We start from the raw sequence: 21090 nt of genomic DNA on the forward strand, positions 1-21090 counted from the left end.
ATTCAGGCCAGATTCTTACTCTAAGCGATGCAGCCCGCGCTGCGCCTCCCTGCCCAGCCCCCGCTTGCTAATGGCGCATGCAGGCGTCTGCGCTGCTTCTCCACTGGGGGAGTTACCGTAGGGCTCGCAATCTTTGAGTTTTAATTGTTTATTTATTTTTTCTTCCTGTTATGTTGCCCTCTGTGCTTCCAAAGCTCGGCACAGATTCGGCAGTGAGAAGGTTTCCTGGTGTTTGGAAACTTCTCTCTTTTTAAGACTCCCTTCCCGGGACAGAACTCCGTCCCTCCCTCTTTTGTCTCTTTTTTTGTCTTTTATATTTTTTCCTACCTCCTTTCGAAGAGTTGGATTGCTTTTCTGGGTGCCTGATGTCCTCTGCCGGCATTCAGAAGTTGTTTTGTGGAATTTACTCGACGTTTAAATGCTCTTTTGATGAATTTGTGGGGGAGAAAGTGTTCTCCCCGTCCTACTCCTCCGCCATCTTGGCTCCTCCTAAATACAGCTATATCTTTAAGTGCAGAAAAAAGAAGAGTTGTGGAAAGAAAAAAGAGTTTCCTTTCCTCCTTCTGACCAAAGGCGCACCCTAAGTAAAGTGGAACATAAACAGGGGACACAATATTGCCACTAGGGTTCAAAGTGAGATGGATCTGAGTCTATCTTTCTTGCTGCAAAATCCTAAAAAGCATTTCGTCTCCCAAATGCTTAGGTTTCTTCTTTATAAAGTGGCAATAGTCACAGACCCATAAGACTACTGAGAACATCAAAAGTGAAAATGAACATAAAACCCCAGCACAGTGCCCAGCATAAAACTCAATACGTTTTCATTGCTGGTTTTCAGTACTGTGGTCATACTTGTCTTAAACATTATTTTGCCTCCCTTTCTGACCCTTCACTCATCATCGCAAATCTACAAGTGCCTCCTGTTTCCTGCTCTGCATCCCTCCACTAGATCTGCTCTAATTCCTGTGGCATAGCATGCTTTGAAATTTCTATCACCCTTCCACTGCTGTGAAACATGCAAGAGAAGAAAATTTATTCCTGCCAGATACTGTGAGGAAAGCAATCTGATTAAATTAATTCAATTAAAGTATGTAAGAATCTTAATTTTCCATTGGCATATAAAAATGTATTGCAGGCTGAGCCACAAGGGAAGCCCAAGAATACTGGATTGAGTAGCCTATCCCTTCTCCAGTGGATCTTCCCAATCTAGGAATTGAACTGGGGTCTCCTGCATCGCAGGCAGATTCTTTACCAACTGAGCTATGAGAGAAGTCCCAATTAATTCATTAAAGTATGTAAGAATCTTAATTTTCCATTGGCATATGTTAAAAAAAAAAAACAAGCAATGAAAAAAGTGTAAGAAAACAAAAGCTTTAGAAAATACTCAGGAAGTTATTTCTGTATTAGGCAACTATCACTGAGTCAGGTTAATACTGTCAAGGAGTCTACACCTTCCCAACTCTAACTTAGAAAACTCTTCTAAGGAATTTCTACAGCACAGAGCTCTTCCCCTCCCCAGTCTGTTGTCCCAGCCTCCCCAACTCTGATTTCAGACATTCAGTGGAATATTTTCCTTAGAACAAACAAAAGCCAAACAAACTACAGTTGAGGCCACAAGAAGTACTAACTTCATCAGAGAGGCAAAAGGGCAGGAGATGAAGTGAATAGAAAATAACAAACAAAGAAAGGCAGTGAAGAGAAAGGCAAAGAACAGTGGGAATATAAAGAGATACAGGTGGAATAGAGAACTAGAGATGAGGAGGCAAGGAGGGCAGTCATAAGAAATGAATGACATGAGTATGCCCATTCTCTAAAAGAGAACAGGGAAATCTACATCTTCGCTGCCCCAGAGAAGTTAGGTGTCAACCTGAAAATAGTCACAACCTAAAGGCTGAGAGTTATGTTCCGCCTGGCAGGAAATTTTAGGATTTCAAGCCTGGGTGACAGCATCTCACGTGAACCTGAGAACTGCTTCAAGGAGGCGAGGGGAGGAGCCAGGTTATATAGAAATTTTGCAACAAGGGGCAGGTTGTCTGAACATCAAAAGATCATTGTTAATTAAAGAAAACCAGACTTCTCAAGTTAATGAATTCAGCGCTTTTCTACGTATGTATTATAACGTGTTCAGTCGCTGAGTCGTGTCTCAATCTTTGATCCCATGGACTGTAGTCCACTAGGCTTCTCTACCCGTGGAATTTTCCAGGCAAGAACATGGGAGAGGGTTGCCATTTCTTCCTCCAGGGGATCTTCCAAACCCAGGAATTGAACCCAAGTCTCCTGCACTGCAGGTGGATTCTTTACCACTGAGCCACCAGGATGGCACAATGCAAGCGTCAGAGCTCACTGAGATCATGCCAGTTTGCTGTGTTTTTCACATCCTGAGCCTCCTGAGGGCTCACGGTAGGGCATGGCTGCAGTCTGACGGCTGCTAGATGGCAGGCAATATTCCATTTTTGAAAGGCATGAAATGCCCACAGAGTACTGCATATGTGCATGCTATTATGTGGCTTATTGAAGAGGAGCTGGCATGTCTCCACAAGAACTGGGGCCAAGGAGAAGTTCACTCACACAAAGAAGAATGAGTTTAGCAGTCAGTCGCAATCAGTTGACAAATACTGCAGGATGGTGCATTTCCTTCCTTTTATATGGCAATTTCCACAGAATATAAAAGCACAAAATGACAGTGTGCTTCAATGGGCATATTTTTAGCCTCACAAATATATTTCATTTTCTTTTAAGATTCGAAAGACCCAATTTCACATTATTTTTGTTCATTACTCTATCAACGTTACTGATTTTAGGGACCAAACTAAGTTTTTCTTCTTCTCAATTAAATTATCCAATTTGGGGGGATGGAACAAGTATATTTTTGAAACTCTTTTATAAGTTACTGAAGTATACTGAGAAAAAAAATTTGGATTTAACAGAAATACTGCAACTAGACATACTGGAAAATATGGAACAAAAATTCCAATTTTACATCAGCTGAATACATTATTGACCCCCAAATCATCAATTAAACAAAAGAAATTATATTTGCATTGATGTCTGAATCTGCATCCATTCTTGGTAGCATGTAATATATGCAACTGCTCAGTTCTAGCTGTCCTTGTAGCCACATTACCATATTATTCAAATGTATCCATCATTTATATGTAAATAGACAAGATGAATGGCTTTTTCATAAGACAACAATTTTTAAATGACAGACTTAGGCAGACATTAGCAAGATAAAATGTTGTAAATATTCATTCTATTATATATTTTTAAGGAAAAATGGACACTATTTCAGTTTTTTTTAAAGTAGTGTGGTAATTACAAAATGGGATCTTAATACAGTCACAATACCAACAGCTACTCTTCTCAATAAAAGTCTCCACCAATGTCATTTGTATCTTGTAAATTACATGTTCTCAGATCCATCTGTGAAAATTGGGATGTTAATTATCATGGTTACATTTCATGATTCCACAGTTAAATGCTGAAATGGTGCTACACAAATACCATATGTTTTTCTAAGAGAAACGGAGAAAGATTAATTATGAGTTCAAGCCCAAGTCTCAACAGAATAAGATCATTACACCGTGTGCTATGCAAATTGGAAGTTTTAATTAATAGCTGAAATACTAACCAAGGGGAAAAACTGTGAAGTCTAAATTGTAAGTATCAGCCTTTTCTCTACAAATATCACCTGAATAAGGATGCTTTTCTGAACCCAAGTTATAAATCCAAAGGAGAAAACATTTTTGTTGTCTGTGAACTTCCTTTGATGGAGTGCTCACCATCATATTGTTTTATATTACTTGATAAAGCCGAAATTTAGAAAGTGTACTAGTAACAAACAGGTTATAACAGATCATATAGCTAGTGAAACTTCAACTGAACATTTTTTCTGGATTTTTCTTTAAAACACATACCATTCAAAATTATGCAAAATAAGTCTCATGTACTCAGATAAAATACTTCAGTATAGCTACCTAAAGACAAAACTCTATGATAATACTATAAGACTTTTGCTCATAATTATAAAATCTGAATTCTCATCTTACTCACCACATACTCAAACACAAGTGTCAGTGTCTCCTTGGTGTGGATGATGTCATGAAGTAACACTATGTTAGCATGTTTTAGTCCTTTTAACAGAGAGGCTGTAAGAGAAAGTGAACAAACAGATACGTTATTATGGGTAACAACCAACTGATAAGCTTCTTTTATTGTACTGGTACATCATCAGATGAAATATACCTATTTTTCCACTTTCTATGCCAATATAGATATGGCTTATCTCCATATGTATGAAATAAATATTCTGCTGATGTTGAATGGCGGTTTCTGTAAGTGTCAATTACAGCCTGTTGGTTGATGTTGTCATTGAATTCTTCAATATATTTGCTAGTTCTCTGGAGAGTGGTTCTTTCAATGACTGAGGGATGGTGACATCCTCAACTGTAATTGGGGATCTGTCAATTTCTTATTTGAATTCTCTTAGTTTCGGCTTTGTGTGCTTTGAAGCTGTAGTTTGCTACACATAACATTTAAGATTGTTGCATTCTGTGAATCAGGCCCTTTTATCAATACATAAAGCATCTCTTTGTCCCTTGTAATTTTCTTCACTCTGAAGTATTTTGTCCCTGGCAATTAATATTGCCACTTCAGCTTGATTTTGATTAGTGTTCATATGGTGTATCTTTTATATATATATATATATATTTTTTTTTTTTTTTTTTTTTTTCTTTTGGCCTATACCAATGACCATTCAGGTAGAACATTTAAAGAACAGAAGCTTTTTCTACCATTGTTAATTATTTTAGTAACACTGTGTCTTCAATTTTGGTTTTTGGTATATACCCTAAAGAGAAAAGAGAAACACCAAATACGTGTTTTACATGTTTTCTATCAGGAACTTGTAATTGCTCACATATTCATCAAATATTTATTGAGAACCTAGTCACTGACACTGATGGCCCTGGACAAACCTCAAACCCTTGATACTCAATAGTGTTGCAAGCCCACCTCTTTAGAAGGGGATTTATAACACCAAACGTGAACCCTAATGTAAACTCCGGACTTTGGGTGATTATCAGGTGTCAAGGTAGGTTCCTCTATCGTAACAAATGCACCACTCTGCTGAGAGATACCAACAGTAGGGAGGGTTGGGGTGGGAGGCAGGGAAGAAAGTACAGGAAAATCCTCTGCACTTTCCACTCAATTTTGCTTTGACCTTAAAGCTGCTCTAGAAAAATAAAGTTTATTTTAAAAAATAAAAAGATATACCTGTGTTTTAACATACTAAAAGAAACAAATCTAGATTATCTAATATTTTACTCAAATAAAATGATATTTTAGATATGGAGTCATCATGCAAAAAAAGCTGTACAGGACAGTCCCCAGAGAAGAGAGAGAGAAAACGTGGAGACTAGTACACTCTTGTATGACTCCCATGAATGCAAGCTCCTGTTTTTAGTTATTATTGCCTTGAATTTCCACTGTCTTCACCAGGCAAACCTACTTCAGGACGGTAATATATCTTTAATCCCAAGATATACTTCAATAAATACCTAATTGGCCCAAACAAGGCCATTCAGACTGAGAATTCCGTGGTGTGGCTGGTTCCAACACCAGAAGACCACGAAGAAGTATGTTTCCTCTGAAACCGAATTGGCAGCTTCATGTGCTGCCCAAGGCCAGAGAAGTCTAAGCTATCCAAGGGAAGTCCTACAAAAAAGTAAAAATATTTTGGACTTCTCTGGTAGTTCAGTGGTAAAGAATCCACCTGCCAATGCAGGGGACACAAGTTCAGTCCCTGATCCGGGAAGGTTTAATATGCAGCAGAGAAACTAGGCTCAGTGCCACAACCATTGGAGCCACCACAGTAGGGAGCCCATGCACTGCAGCTGGAGAGGAGACCCCACGCACTGCAGCTGGAGAGGAGACCCCACTCACTGCAGCTGGAGAGGAGACCCCACTCTCTGCAGCTGGAGAGGGGACCCCACTCGCTGCAGCCGGAGAGGGGACCCCACTCGCTGCAGCCGGAGAGGGGACCCCACCCGCTGCAGCCGGAGAGGGGACCCCACCCGCTGCAGCCGGAGAGGGGACCCCACCCGCTGCAGCTGGAGAGGGGACCCCACTCACTGCAGCTGGAGAGGAGACCCCACTCGCTGCAATGGGAGAGAGCCTGTGCATGGTAGAAAAGACCAGGGGTACCCAAAAATAAATAAATAAAATACATACATGAAATATTTACAGATTTATCAGAGCTTTGTAAAACTAGCACTCACGACAAAATACTTACCAAAAATAACAATAACAGTACAGACACAAACTTTGAAGAAATAAGCACTACAAAGATGTATGACAGAGTTTAGTATTGTTGATTCCAATAATTTACAATCTTCTTTCTTTTAATTATTCAAATATTTAATTATTCAACCATCAGCCTCAAACAACTGAAGCATATTACATGGCTAATTTCCAGGCATTCATCATCAGTCTGGGGACCAGCTTCACATGTGCTCATTTTTAAAATGACACTTGGCCCCACATTAGTCTTCTAAGACAGACTCATCCTTAGAGATCAAGATTTCAAACCACAACAGGGTATTTGGAAATGATGGCCAGGCACAGTACTTCGCAGTGTGGGAATACGCATAGGTGGAATGAATTAAGGACCTCATGGGTATCACGCTTATGAAAGGAACCTAGCTTTGTGAGGCAAGTTTTGGAAAGATATACATCGTTTGTAATTTTGTCCAATTTGATTTTTCAAGTTATCCCCTCAGTTTGTCAAGCGCTGATCCATCCTTATCAGCAAGACCTCCAAAAAGGTACTGAAGCTTACAATCTATGGATGATCCACGCTCTAAGAACCCTTTGCCTAGGAATTTTGTTGTTGCTTTTATTATGATTATTACTTTTCTCCCACTATCACCCTGCTTCTCTGACCATTTAGACCTAAATTGTTTCCCATTTCTCAAAGCAACGACTTCATGCCCATCATTTCCCATTGTGTTTTTCCTACAATTTCAGTAAAATCAAATCTCTGCCATCATTCATCCTGTGAAAAAACATCTTTTCTTAACTGTGACCGATATTATACAAAAAAAGGCCATGCTCTTTTTTTCTTTTTTTGGCTGTGCCCCGTGGCACGTAGGATCTTAGTTCCCCAACCTGGGACTGAGCCCATGACCCCTGCATTAGAAGCAGAGTCTTAACCACTGAAACACAAGGGAAGTCCCTGTCATTTCATTTTTTTTTAAATATGGTATTTTTTTTTTTACCATTTCTACACAAACACTCAAAGCCTCCACGTTTCAATGTATTAACTCTCAATTATTATAGGTTTTAGACTTCTAACTATATTTACATACAGTTTAAAAAACACACTATCGGTTAAATAATGACCAAGAACTGTTTGAAAGCAAGCCCTTTTTCTTTTGAGATTAACATAATGAACTCGTATTTGGAAAAGGATAAGCCATTAATTTCAAAACTGACGGCAGAAAAATGGCATTGAAGGGCACAAAACCGTCCACAATATCTACCAACATGAGGGTAGGTGGCAGACCTGACTAACTTGAAAGCTGCCAGCACAACAGTCTCTGCTCCAAGCCAGGTGCCAGATACTGTTATTCCTGCCGTTGCCAAGGCGAGGAAGCCTCCTGGTTGCCAAGGCGAGGAAGCCTCCTGGCTGCCAAGCGGGTGCGTGATTAACACCACAAGTCCCAGAGCCACTATGTCTCCCTTTGCAAGACAAACACTGTCAAAATAACACTCCATGTAATCCTAATAATATCTCAAATATACCACATGTTATTTTCTCATCGTTTACATACAAAACAAATCCTGTAACACTGGCTTTAACAATCCCAGCACGCTTGGTTTCCCGCAAGTTTTAAGCAAACATATGGCAAACATTTTAAATTCATTTCACCAGTGAGGCTTGGAAAGGTATGATTCTACATGACATAAAGGACTTGTAATTAAGGTTGAGGGTAAAATTTCTAACAATCAATTTGGGGCCACGTTGAAACAATACAAAAGCAGAAAAACATGTTGCTCATAAAGATAACCGCAAAGTCTTGGCAGGACAGGACATAGAGAGCCGCCCCTCAGTGTGGGAACAAGTTCAGACACCCACTCATCCACCATATACAGACCTCGACCTTCTGCTTTCAGAATAAACATCCTAGGTTTCCACTCTGAGGTGAAACAGATCAGATGAGATCAGATCAGATGAGTCGCTCAGTCGTGTCCGACTCTTTGCGACCCCATGAATCGCAGCACACCAGGCCTCCCTGTCCATCACCAACTCCTGGAGTTCACTCAGACTCACGTCCATTGAGTCGGTGATGCCATCCAGCCATCTCATCCTCTGTTGTCCCCTTCTCCTCCTGCCCCCAACCCCTCCCAGCATCAGAGTCTTTTCCAATGAGTCAACTCTTCGCATGAGGTAGCCAAAGTACTGGAGTTTCAGCTTTAGCATCATTCCTTCCAAAGAAATCCCAGGGCTGATCTCCTTCAGAATGGACTGGTTGGATCTCCTTGCAGTCCAAGAGACTCTCAAGAGTCTTCTCCAACACCACAGTTCAAAAGCATCAATTCTTCGGCGCTCAGTCTAAACACCAACCTCATCATGATTAAAATAAATTATGTTATCGAAAAATTCAGAGCGTGTTCATTTTTTCACTGAAGGGGTTATTTTAAAAGCAATGTTAACAAAGAAATGACAAATAGAACCTTTCTTTACGAAGTCAAATAGTCTTCTAGGTCATTATTTGACATCTTATTGCTAGGAAAGGAGATATCACAAATAAATGCAATCCAAGCTTGCTCACTCCCCTTTAGCCTCTGGAAGGAACAAGTGTGTTCACATTCTCCCCTCATCATTTTACATGTTCCCTTTCTGTGTCAACCCCAGTGGTGTGGGCTGGAGGTGCTGCTACCTGATTTTCCCAGAAAACAAAGATTATTACTTATTATTACACAAGAAAGCAACCATATTTCAAACTACAACCCCAACAGACTAAACTTTTGCCTCAAGCCCGCAGATAGACAGATCTGTGTGTGTTCGACATTCGGTGTGTCCAGCTCTGCGACCCCGTGGACTGAAGCGCTCCAGGCTCCTCTGTCCATGGGATTTTCTAGGCAAGAATACTAGAGTGGGTGGCCTTTCCCTTCTCCAGGGGATCTTCCTGACTCAGGGATCGAACTCAGGTCTCCTGCATTAGCAGGCAGGTTCTTTTCCATCGGAGCCACCAGGGAAGCCCAGATAGATCTAAAGCTGTTGATATTCGCCTTATACTAGAAATAGTATACTTTCTTCCTTTGCCTACTTTATTTTTTAATTGAAGTATAGCTAGTTACAATGCTGTGTTAGTTTCAAGTGTACGGCAAAGTGATTCAGGTGTATACACACACGCACACACACACACAAACACACACATTCTTTTTCCGATTCTTTTCCATTATATGTTATTACAAGACACTGACTATAGTTCCTGAAGCTATATAGTAGTTCTTATTGTTTACCTATTTAATACACAGTACTGCGTATATGTTAATCACAAACTCCTAATTTATCTATTTATTTATATTCTGCAAGAAGTTCTCACTTACTTGCTACTGGATTCTGAATATTTTGAAAGCAAAAATATTCTGAATGGGAAAAACTTAAGGGCAAATAAGAACAACAAGATAAACACAGAGAAAGACAAAAGTGCTTGCCTGTGATGAGGTGATCACAACAGAGAAAGGAACCCGTGCCTGCCCTGAAAACAGCTCCAGGGTAACTTGCGCATGGTTCCAGAAGGTATGCTGCGCACTGTGGCTGCATATTAGGAGAAATAGTGTAGTCCTGCTCAGTTCTGAATTTTCCCCTAAATGAGATCTGATCTAAAATGCACATACTCACACAAACCATAAACTAAGAAGTAAAAAAGTGAGAGAATCGGGTTAAAAAAAAAAAAACGGAATTGTATTTTTCACTTCATGTTTACTTTTTATACTTTTATACACATTTACACCAAATTTGAGCTTCCCAGTAGCTCAACTGGTAAAGAATCTGCCTGCAATGCAGGAAACCCCAGCTGGATTCCTGGGTCGGGAAGATCCCTTGGAGAAGGGATAGACTAACCCACTCCAGTATTCTCGGTCTTCGCTGGTGGCTCAGATGGTAAAGAATCTGCCTGCAATGCGGGACATGTGGGTTCAATCCCTGAGTCAGGAAGATCCCTGGAAGAAGGAGTGGCAACGCACTCCAGTATTCTTGCCTGGAGAATCCCCACGGATAGGGGAGCCTGGCGGCCACAGTCCATGGGACTGCAGAGAGTCTGACGGGACTGGGCAACTAAGCACAGCACATACCAAGTTTATATGAAAAAGCATTAACTCTCTGTTATGGGGAAAGAGACCACAGCTAATCCAGAACACAAAGTTAAAACGCATGTGATGCCCTATAGACTTAATTTAGCTAAAATCACGTTAAGGATTTAGAGACATGTTTTTCACTCACCAGATGCTGTCCAAATGTGGAAGGATAATAAGACAGGTTAGGAATACTTTATAAACATCACAAAACTTGTTTTCCATCCACCAAAAAGTCTACTGTTTTACTTACTCCCTAGTTAAGACTTGCTATTGGGGAATAGTGGAGAAGGCAATGGCACCCCACTCCAGTACTCTTGCCTGGAGAGTCCCATGGACAGAGGAGCCTGGTGGGCTGCAGTCCATGGGGTCGCTAAGAGTCGGACACGACTGAGCGACTTCACTTTCACGCATTGGAGAAGGAAATGGAAACCCACTCCAGTGTTCTTGCCTGGAGAATCCCAGGGACGGGGGAGCCTGGTGGGCTGCCGTCTATGGGGTTGCACAGAGTCGGACACGACTGAAGCAACTTAGCAGCAGCAGCAGCAGCATTGGGGAATAGACTAACTTCAACCCCACTACATATTTCCCCTGCTCTTTTCCCCTCCCAATTTCCACAAAGTCACAGACCTGAAATGTAGTCCTGACATTACAACCTCAACTATTCTCCCTGCCATCAGTACCTGTGTATCCTCTTGACTACTGGCAAAGATCAGTCATCTGGGGTCTATTTCCACACTGTAGGACTGCTTCCTAAATCACTCAAAGAAGAGATTCCTCTAAAAGAACAGCTTAGCCACATGAAACAGCCAATATTTGGCATTTTTGATCTACTAACACAGCAATTTCCAGTGGCTCAACCCAATAGAGTTTACCTGGTTCAAACCAATTTTAACTTTTTCACAGAGGCATAGTTACTTTTCCCATTGTTAACACTGAAACCAATTAATCAGCTGCCAAATGGTCAATAATCAATCCTGAATACAAAAAAAAAAGGAAGCATCTGTTCATGAAACTATGGTTATTGAAGAGGGGAGGGATATAGAAACAATTTGTATGAGTACTTTTTGATAAAATTTGAATTGTTATGATAAAGATATATTCCTCTTATAATAAAAGACATATCTGGAAAAGTTCTTTATTACAGTAGATTGGCCAAATAAAACTAAAAAAACACTATAAGATTGGCCAAAGAAAATTGAAATAATGCTATAAAATAGTATTTTGTGTGCTAAGTAACTTCAGTCATGTCTGACTCTTTGTGACCCGCCAGGGTCCTCTGTCCATGGGATTCTCTAGGCAAGAACACTGGAGCGGGTTGCCACTTCTTACTCCAGGGGATCTTCCCAACCCAGGGATGAAACCTGCAGCGCTTTCATCCCCTGCATTGGCTGGCAGGTTCTTTACCTCCATCATCACCTAGGAAGGCCTTACAAAAGGTACGCTGCTGTTTACACAATTAATGCGCAGCTATAATAATTAATGATTATAACTATAGGGTGACCCTTCACTACTGACCCCTTCTCACAAAGGGAGTGGTGCCACTCTGTGCATTATGAGGGTTTCTTTTCATATCCTGGAACTTGGGAGGCCTCTAATTTGCACTGAAATCCAAAATATTGAAAGTTTTTCTTGTCTAAGTGGTCACTTTCCCACATTAAGGTTAACTTACTCACTGCAAAAGACTTCTACTTTTGTTTCCAACTACTTCCAATTGAGGGCTTCCCTGGAGGCACAGTCATAAAGAATCCCCCTGTTAATGCAAGAGACACAAGTTCTATCCCTGGGTCGGGAAGACCCCCTGGCGAAGGAAATGACAACCCACTCTAATATTCTTGCCTGGAGAACCCCACAGACAGAGGAGCCTGGTGGGCTGCTGTCCATGGAGTCTCAAAGAGTTGGACACGACTTAGCGACTAAACAACTCCCAGCTGAACCTATAAACGACCCATCGGCTGCCTTTCTGCTCCAGCTAATCTTGTTCCTATGTGCCCCTGGACACAGCCATGCATATATGGGATGTGCATGAGTGCAAGACATGCGGTTCTTCTCAAATGTAAACACCTCACTAGTACCTTTGGCAGAAAAAAAAACTCATGCCAAGCAAACAGGGTTGGAGACAGTGGTGGTCATGCTCCATGTGCTGTTTTTAGGCAGGAGAGAGACCATGGAGGTGCTGAGGGTTACTGAAAGACTTGGTCCAAGTTGTTTTCGTCTGGCCATAACAACCAGGTATAAAAGCTGTTAGGCAATTTACTTTTTTGAACTATTTTTACACTTTATTATGGTGGGTTACATGTATAGACAGAAAGAATATTGCAAAGTATGCAAAAAAAATGTGATTTGGCATCAATCCCCTTACACTTTGTTAAGAAGAATAAACATTTATATCATAACATTAATGGCTATCTCTGTCTGACTAGACTTAAATAACCTCTCCCCACATAAAATTATGTGAATTGCTATCACTGTATTCTTTTACAAAAGTTAAAATAAGTCTAAAGTCATAAAATATACTCCTTGCCATGGCTGCAAGTCCTAGTCTAAGGACCTGCACCTAAGACTCTGGCCCTCGAAAGCACTGTCGGACTCCTCCACACAGCAGGGCAGGTTTTCAGACACAGGACTCTCCATCCCCTGCTCCCCACAGCCACAGCTGTGGTCCCACCAGGAGGTGCTTCGCCAAGCGTGGTGCTTCAGCCACCTCTCAAAGTCAAGTGGCCAGTGAATGAGGCCCCACAGCAAATCTACCAAAGCCAAGGCTACACGCGCTGGGCCCCAGAATCACCCAACAAGTAGTCAACATCTACCATGTGCCAATCACCACAGGGAAACATGTACGCTTTTGTTCTCATGGAACTTGTATGTTATATGTCAACCAAGTTTTCTATTCAACCCTTACATCTCCTAAAGTTTGAAAATCGCAGGGCTATGTCATGGTTTTTAAATACAGTGGGTAACTACTTGAGGGGGGTGTGTGTCTGTGAGTGTGGGTGTGTCTATGAACTTAGTCACACTGCAATCTACTCACTGTTCCAAGAGCAAATAAATAAAAACAGCAATTTGATCAGTTAATGTACCTAGTATCTACTTCTATCTATCTCTGTTTCTCTCTGTCTCTCCCTTTCACACACACACACACACACACACACAGCCATTAAGATAGATTCCACCAAAAAATATAGTCTTGGCCTAGAAAACAAAGAGAATTCTTTATTCTGAAAATTTGATGGCATTTTGATGTATGTGGATTTTCTCCTGCTCAAAAACCCCAAAAATGTGAGGTCATATTTTCAACATGAATAAAATGTTGAAAAGGTCATGATTTATAAGGCCTTTACAATTCCACTGGTGGCTCAGATGGTAAAGCGCCTGTCTACAATGCGGGAGACCTGGGTTCAATCCCTGGGTCAGGAAGATTCCCTGGAGAAGGAAATGGCAACCCACTCCAGTACTCTTGCCTAGAAAATCCCATGGATGGAGGAGCCTGGTGCAGGCTACTGCCCATGGGGTCGCAAAGAGTCGTACACGACTGAGCAACTTCACTTTCTTTCTTTCTTTACAATTCCACCACAATTTCTAAACTCTGTGAAAGAGCTAAGTTTTATATAAAATGTTTGCAATACATTTTATTGCCTCAGCACCAGAGCTTTGATAAACAGAAACCAACAGCAGGTCTGGAGATAACTGTAAACAGACGATGAGCAAAGGAGGAGGCGAAGTGAAAGACCATGAAAAATGAACAGGAATCTCAGTGGGGGTTCATGTCTACCCTTGAATATCCCCTGACTTGAAACTTCACACATAACATCACTTCATCTGACTGAACAAGAAAGTCAGAGTCATAAAAATTACAAATGAAAGCAGAACTCAGTAGACAGTACACAGCCCCAGAGCACCGTGTTTCTCACAAAATTAGTTCAGCTTCAGGCAGTCACGTCACCTTCACTTTGACCTCCCCAGGACAGAAGTCACCCCACTGTCCCTAGGCCTGGACCAGACCTTGAATTCCCTTCATGCGGCCTTAATCAGTGGTGGCCCAGGTGAGAAGCCAAGTTCATCTCAGCCAAGGAAGCTCTGCCCCTTCTGAGAAGGTCGCTATACGCCGAGTCCCAGTCTGCTCCGCTCAGTCACGTGGTCCCTATGCTTGGGCTGCACTGATGCTCAGCTATTGACGGCACCACAGTTGACAGGTTCTAGCACCACTTAACAGGCGTCCTGGGTGGCACCAGTGGTGAAGAATCCACTTGCCAATGCAGGAGCTGTAAGAGATGCGGGTCCAATTCCTGGGTGGGGAAGATCCCCTAGAGAAGGAAATGACACCCTGGGTTGGGAAGATCCCCTAGAGAAGGAAATGACAACCCCCTCCAGTATTCTTGCCTGGGAAATTGTATGGACAGGGGAGCTTGGTGAGCTCCAGTCCATGGGGTCACAAAGAGTTAGACATGACTGAGCATGAACAAGCACACACACACACACACACAGTACCACTTACATGTTCAGGAGTTTTACAAGATACTTAAGAAAAGCAATTAAAGACTCACTCAGGGATTGCCTTCCAACTGTACAAAGAGAGGCTAGCAAACCCCATCTCTGAGAGCTCTCACTAGCTCCTGCTTCATATGGCCTTGGCTATGGGAGCATTTGAAGGAGATGTTTCCATATTTGGAAATCCAGGAAAACAAACACACCTATGAAAGGCAGAGTGACATCTTAAGTGTTCAGCATTTAGAATCCTATGATGATGATAATAAAACTGTTAATGCAAAGTCACATGGGCAAAAATGGTATTTAATGAGTTTAGGGAGGGGTTCCTCCCAACCTCTTCTGAAAATAAGAACTTTCTAAATTGCTTCTATGCTCAAAAAGTCACTTCAGTACAAAAATAGTAACTTTAAAAAATTTTTCTTAGAGTCTCATCCTTTTAAAGTCACTAGCTATTTGTCAGAAACTGGCAACATCTTAGAAGTACTAGATTTCATGCAAGGTATCACAGGATTGCTTAAGACAGAACATCTATCTGCTGTGATAACTATATAAGTTAAGTTAAAGACAAGGAAGTTGTACATTACACATTTTATGCTTCTAAATTAGCAAGGCAACTTCAGACTGTCACGGCAGTTAAAAAGAAAAAAGAAAAAGCCATGCAAGAAAACGACAAGGGGAAAGAAAAATAGTACTATGATCTCAAAGTTTCCAAGAAGTTTGTACATCTGTCTTCCATACTGCCAACCAGAGGAACTAGGGGAAGGGATAACTGGGTTTTACACTTACCAAGGTAGGCTCAACATTTGGTCCTCGAAAGCTGTGACTGGGCAGAATTTTTCAGTGTCTCTGCAAGGCACACTTGAGACTTGAGACTGGTACCGACAACGGTTCCTGTTCACACAACCTGCCTTTCCATATGTGGAGTCAACTCCCGGACTATGACAAACATCCCCCCATGATGGGCATGACTGCCGTGTTCTCAAATGTATTCTATCTCCTGTGGACCCACATGTTCCTCCTTAATGAAATTTCACCTTGTTTCATATGTATCACACACACATACACTCATACATACACAGATATGTAAAATCTTAGTGCATGAAAGACATCTTTCACTTAACGCAAGGTGACTGAGCCATCACTCACAGCTCAAACAGTCCTCATAGAATTTAATAGCCAAATGTCACCCTCAAGAGCATCTAATCCAACCCGTCATCTGACAACTGAGGAAATTCATATATGGAAGTTTGGTCACAAGACTCAAACCCTGCCCTCCCGACCCCTTCACACAGGAGAATTCTGTTTCTGTAATCAAAAGCATCATCCTCTCTCCCACTGTCTTGGTTCTCTCCTCTTCACTCCTCGCCTTTTGCTGTGATCATGGTTTCCCTTTATCTTTGTTTCTTTCCAGGTGTGAAAGGCAGAAAAGCCTGAAGCTAAGAAGACTAGAAGGACATCTGCTATCACAAACCTATCTACACTCTTCACCTGAAGCATCATCACCGGGACTAAAGAGGCTTCAAAGGAGAGTAATAGGTAAAGAAGGGAGCTAAGGGGGCAACTGCTGTTCAAACTGGCTTTTCAAAATCATGTTTAGGGCTTTCCTGGTGGCACAGTGGGTAAGCATCTGCCTGCCAATACAGGGGACACGAGTTCGACGTCTGGTCTGGGAAGATCCCAAATGCCGCAAAGTGACTAAGCCGTGAGCCACAACTACCGAGTCCGCTCGCCTACAGACCATGTTCCGCAACAGGAGAGGAGTCCCTGCCCACAACTAGAGAAATCCCGCACGCAGCAACAAAGACCCAGCATGGCCAAAATATCCATCTTTTTTTAAAAAAACTCACCTTTCTCTGATCAAGTACCTCCTCTTCTTCAAACATTTCAATGGCTGCCTAACACGACTCCCAACGACCTGAGCGATAAGGCTCTTAATCTCAGAGGCTCCGCCTCCCTCTACACCGTGAACTCCAGCCATATGGCACTTCTTGTCTGGGTGTGTGTGCTAAGTCACTGCAGTCGTGCCCAGCTCTTTGCAACCGCATGGACTGTAGCCTGCCAGGCTCCTCTGTCCAAGGGATTCTCCAGAAAAGAACACGGGACTGGCTTGCCATTTCCTCCTCCAGAAGATCTTCCGGGGATAGAACCTGCGTCTCCTGCAGATCCTGCATTGCAGGAGCAATCTACTGCTGAGCCACTGAGGAAGCATTGTGCTTCTTACAGATTTCCAATTCACTTCATCCTCTCAGACCTCTGGGATGCTATCTCTTCTGCTCCCTTCCTCCTAGTCTCTGAGCCTCAGACATCCCTGCCATCTCTTCAGAGCTCAACTTAGCTGTCATTTCCTTTGAAAGGGTCTGCTGACTGCCAAGCTCAAGCTAGAAGCATTCATTTTCTGTCAGTCTCTGAGCTCGGTGAGTTGTCCCATCCCAATGTTATAATTACCCAGTGACCTAACTCCACCTGTCTGTATCCCCCACTCACTCATCATTTGCTTTTGCTCTGGTGCAGGAGATATAAGAGATGTGAGTTTGATCCCTGGGTCAGGAATATCCCCTGGAGGAGGGCATGGCAACCCACTCCAGTATTCTTGCCTGGAGAAGCCTATGGACAGATAAGCCTGGCGGGCTACAGTCCAGGGGGTTGCAAAGAGCAGACATGACTGAGGCAACTTAGCACACATGCATGCACCTGCTATTCTCACAGCAATCCTTTCAGTGCTGAATTTATAGAAGACGTCTATTGAGTGCAGCTTGAATAATACACATGAACGAGAAAAATAAAATCTTGACATGATCTCCCATAAATCGCCATCAATAAGAATAGTCCCTAAGACTGAGCTCTACTGTGGACTGGTTATCTTACTACAATGCTTTTAGTTCTGCCTGGATATGTTGATCAAAATAAATCCACTCTAAACGTTGTAGTAACTGACAAACACACTGAGGCTATATATTTCACTGACTTTAAATAAAGAAGCAAGGAAACATCTTATAGGATGTCACCAGGCCTTTTCCTTTCATAAGGAGGTGGAATGCTGTATACAATGCTACAACCAAAAAGGCAGGATTTTATTTCCACTCATATTTCAGATTATGGAAAGATGGTAAAAGATTTAAACCACATTCTATTTCTTAAAACTCCTATTAAAAACTAAAATTACATCCTCACATTTTTACCCAGCATGAGATAACCTCAATAACAATAAGGTGGTCCCAATTAGAGAAGGAAGATGTTTTCAACCCTTATGTGGGTTTACAGCACAGTCAAAGCCAACCCATGGCTTTGTTTGTTTGCCCGGCAAAATGTTTTAGAGATTTAATAAGTACTGAAGAAGCTGAGGTTTTCACATAAAATGCACAACTTTGGCTCTTCAGAAGTAACAGGTGTGGGTAAAAGTTGTGTCTACACAACTGGTCCTTACACAACACGTTACTGCTACGGCTTCCCATCCTCCTTGTCCTCCAGAGTGACAGAGGCTCTTCCAGCCTGTTACTTGAAGGACCTCTACATTCGTGATCTATGAATTAATATTTCATGTGTTAAAAAGCCAACATCGGGCTTCCCATGGTCCAGTGGTTAAGAATCCACCTGCCAGCGCAGGGGTTGTGCGTTTGAACCCTGGTCTGGGAAGATCCCACTTGCTGCGGGGCAACTCAGCCCGTGCTCCGCAACAAGAGAAGCCACAGCAATGAGAAGCTCCCCCGCCTTGACAGGGAGTAGCCCTGCTCACTATACCTAAAGCAGAGGCCTGTGCACAGCAACGAAGACCCAGCTCAGCCAAAAATTAACAAATCTTTTATAAAAAAAAAATCCAACATTACTTTGATCACACAAGCTGCAGTAATAATTATGAGGAAACTGGAAGCAGCCAATCAAGGTGGGTTTTATGAGTCCCACAGACCAACAAAAGAGAGAGAAAGGGAACTAGAAAGAGAACAAGGAAGAAATTGTAACTACAGAAAAGTCACAATTCCTACCAAAGAGAATAGACGGAAGTGGAATTATGTCCATTTCAAACGGTACAGCTCAAAGTGCCAATGAAAAAAACTAGGTGGAAGAGGCAGCGCCCTTACGGTTACCAGCACGGGACTTCTTTCTCACATCATTTCAAATACAGATCTGAAAGATCTATACAGACCTCAGAGGGTATGTAGTCCAACACTTGCACTTTTTCAGATACTTTTTTCAGGTACTTTTTCAAGTACCTTGGCCCGGAGAGATTGTCAAAAGCCATATAATTTGGTATATCACTTCGCCTCTCTAGCCCCTTTTCTCCAATTCACTCTCAAAGACTGATTAAAAAAGAAAAATCAGGTGGGCATTAAACATCTGATATTTACCTCCTAAGGAAAATGAGAAGTAAACAAACAAAATGGACTTATTCAAGGTAGCAAGAGTTAGTCAAGCGCCAAGCTGGGCCAAGAGCCAGATCTCTTGATTCCCAAACCACAGTGCTAAGGCTTCTGCCTATAAACCTGTGGGGTTTCAAGTCAGAGAATGACAGGTAAAGCTCATGGGCCTGATAGGCTTTACCCCCGATGCACAAACGAAATAAATGAGGGGCAGGGCACTTATTAGAGAGGAAACCTAAAGCAAGAAACTCAAATCATTAATAATTAATGCAAATAATATTTCTTACTGACAAGGTTGTAAGGAAATAAACACACTCATACACTTTGAGACCAGATATTACTGGGGTAGGAAGGGAGACTGGTCAAAATTTATCAAAAATGAAAAAACTTCTCATAGCCCCTGAGCCAGCATTTCTTCAAGGAATAGACAGACAAAGACCCAAGAATGTTCTCTTCAATGTTCTTAATAAATAGTAAGTGGCTCAGATGAATCTGCCTGCAATGTGGGAGACCCAAGTTCAATCCTTGGGTTGGGAAGATCCCCTGGAGAAGTAGATGGCAACCCACTCCAGCATCTTGCCTGGAGATTCCATGGGCAGAGGAGCCTAGTGAGCTATGGTCCAAGGGGTCTCAAAGAGTCGGACACGATTGAGCAACTAACTGCCCATCCATTGTGTTTTGGTTGAATAAAATACGGCACATTCATATGACAAAAATTGCACAGTCATTAAAAAGAATGCAGTAAGTTACTATAAGCAGTAATATTGAAATGCCTAAGATATACTCAGTGGGGGAAAAAAGCCTCAGGTTCAAAGCAGTCTGTATTCAAAAGGGAAGTGGAAGGGGTGGATATAGTCCAGAAGGGCTTCCCTGGGGACTCAGTGGTAAAGAATCTGCCTGCAAATGCAGGAGACACAGGATTGATCCCTGGGTCAGGAAGATCCCCTAAAGAAGGAAACAGCAACCCACTCCAGTATTCTGGCTTGGGAAATCTCACAGAGGAGCCTTGTGGGCTACAGTCCACAGGGTCACAAAGAGTCAGACACAACGACTAAAGAACGATGACAGTACTCCAGAATCTATGAACACTGCACCGAATGACCCTGGGCTCAGCAGACGCGTGGGTGGGATGGTAGTTTACTTTTCTCTTACATTTATTATTGTTTAATTTTTTTTTATCTAGAGCTAGCATTTTATATTAATAAAAATAAAATTCTTTATTAAATAAAAAATTTAATGAAAAATATTCAAAAGTCTTTGCTCTCTGCTCTCTTGTTAGGTGGGCATCTCTTTAACAAACTACTTATTCATTCATTCAACTAACATTTACTGAAGGCCTGTGATTTATTTGCAACTATCTAACCCTGGATGTCATACTCTATGTGGGTTAATGATGGAATAAACATGCATATAAAACCAACTCCTATTGCTTGGTAGGCTCTGCCTAGAGAAACGTTTTGATAAGTACAATTACTAGCTCTGCTTCTCTGAGATAAAGCATCTAAATGAAAAAAGAAGTAAGTATCATGTTGCCAGCCCCTCCCCCAGCCCGTCCCCCAAATTCTTTGATGGAGCCGTAGAAGGAAAGACGGTAATGAGAGCTGAGGTTCTGTTTGACCTTCCTCCATTCATACATAACAGCTTTGGTGAAATGGACCAGCCAGAAAACAAACTGCTACCGACAAAGAGTAAGGGGAAGGGAGAGATGGAAACTGCAGGGAATGACTCCACACAGGAGCAAGGCCCCACTGTGAGACTCCTGGGTACCATTTTGGTTACTTACACGATGCTCATCTCTTTCCCAGTGAATCACCTCATAAAAGCCACGGTCAACAATGGGCCTACAACCAGGTAATGACTGATCACACCAAAGCTGGCCACAGCTATC

General features: G+C 42.0%; 1 protein-coding gene across 4 annotated transcripts in view; it reads right to left on the minus strand.

The window, feature by feature from the left end:
* CDK14 (cyclin-dependent kinase 14) overlaps positions 1–21090 on the minus strand; it is a 668333-nt gene that overhangs the window by 396260 nt on the left and 250983 nt on the right. For all 4 annotated transcript variants that reach the window (XM_010839815.1, XM_010839811.1, XM_010839814.1 and 1 more), the window contains exon 5: positions 4051–4145. In XM_010839815.1, the coding sequence (XP_010838117.1) occupies positions 4051–4145 (95 nt within the window). The remainder of the gene's footprint in view (positions 1–4050; positions 4146–21090) is intronic.

The sequence above is a fragment of the Bison bison genome, unplaced genomic scaffold, assembly GCF_000754665.1.
Source record: "Bison bison bison isolate TAMUID 2011002044 unplaced genomic scaffold, Bison_UMD1.0 scf7180017864134, whole genome shotgun sequence".
Lineage (NCBI taxonomy): Eukaryota > Metazoa > Chordata > Mammalia > Artiodactyla > Bovidae > Bison > Bison bison.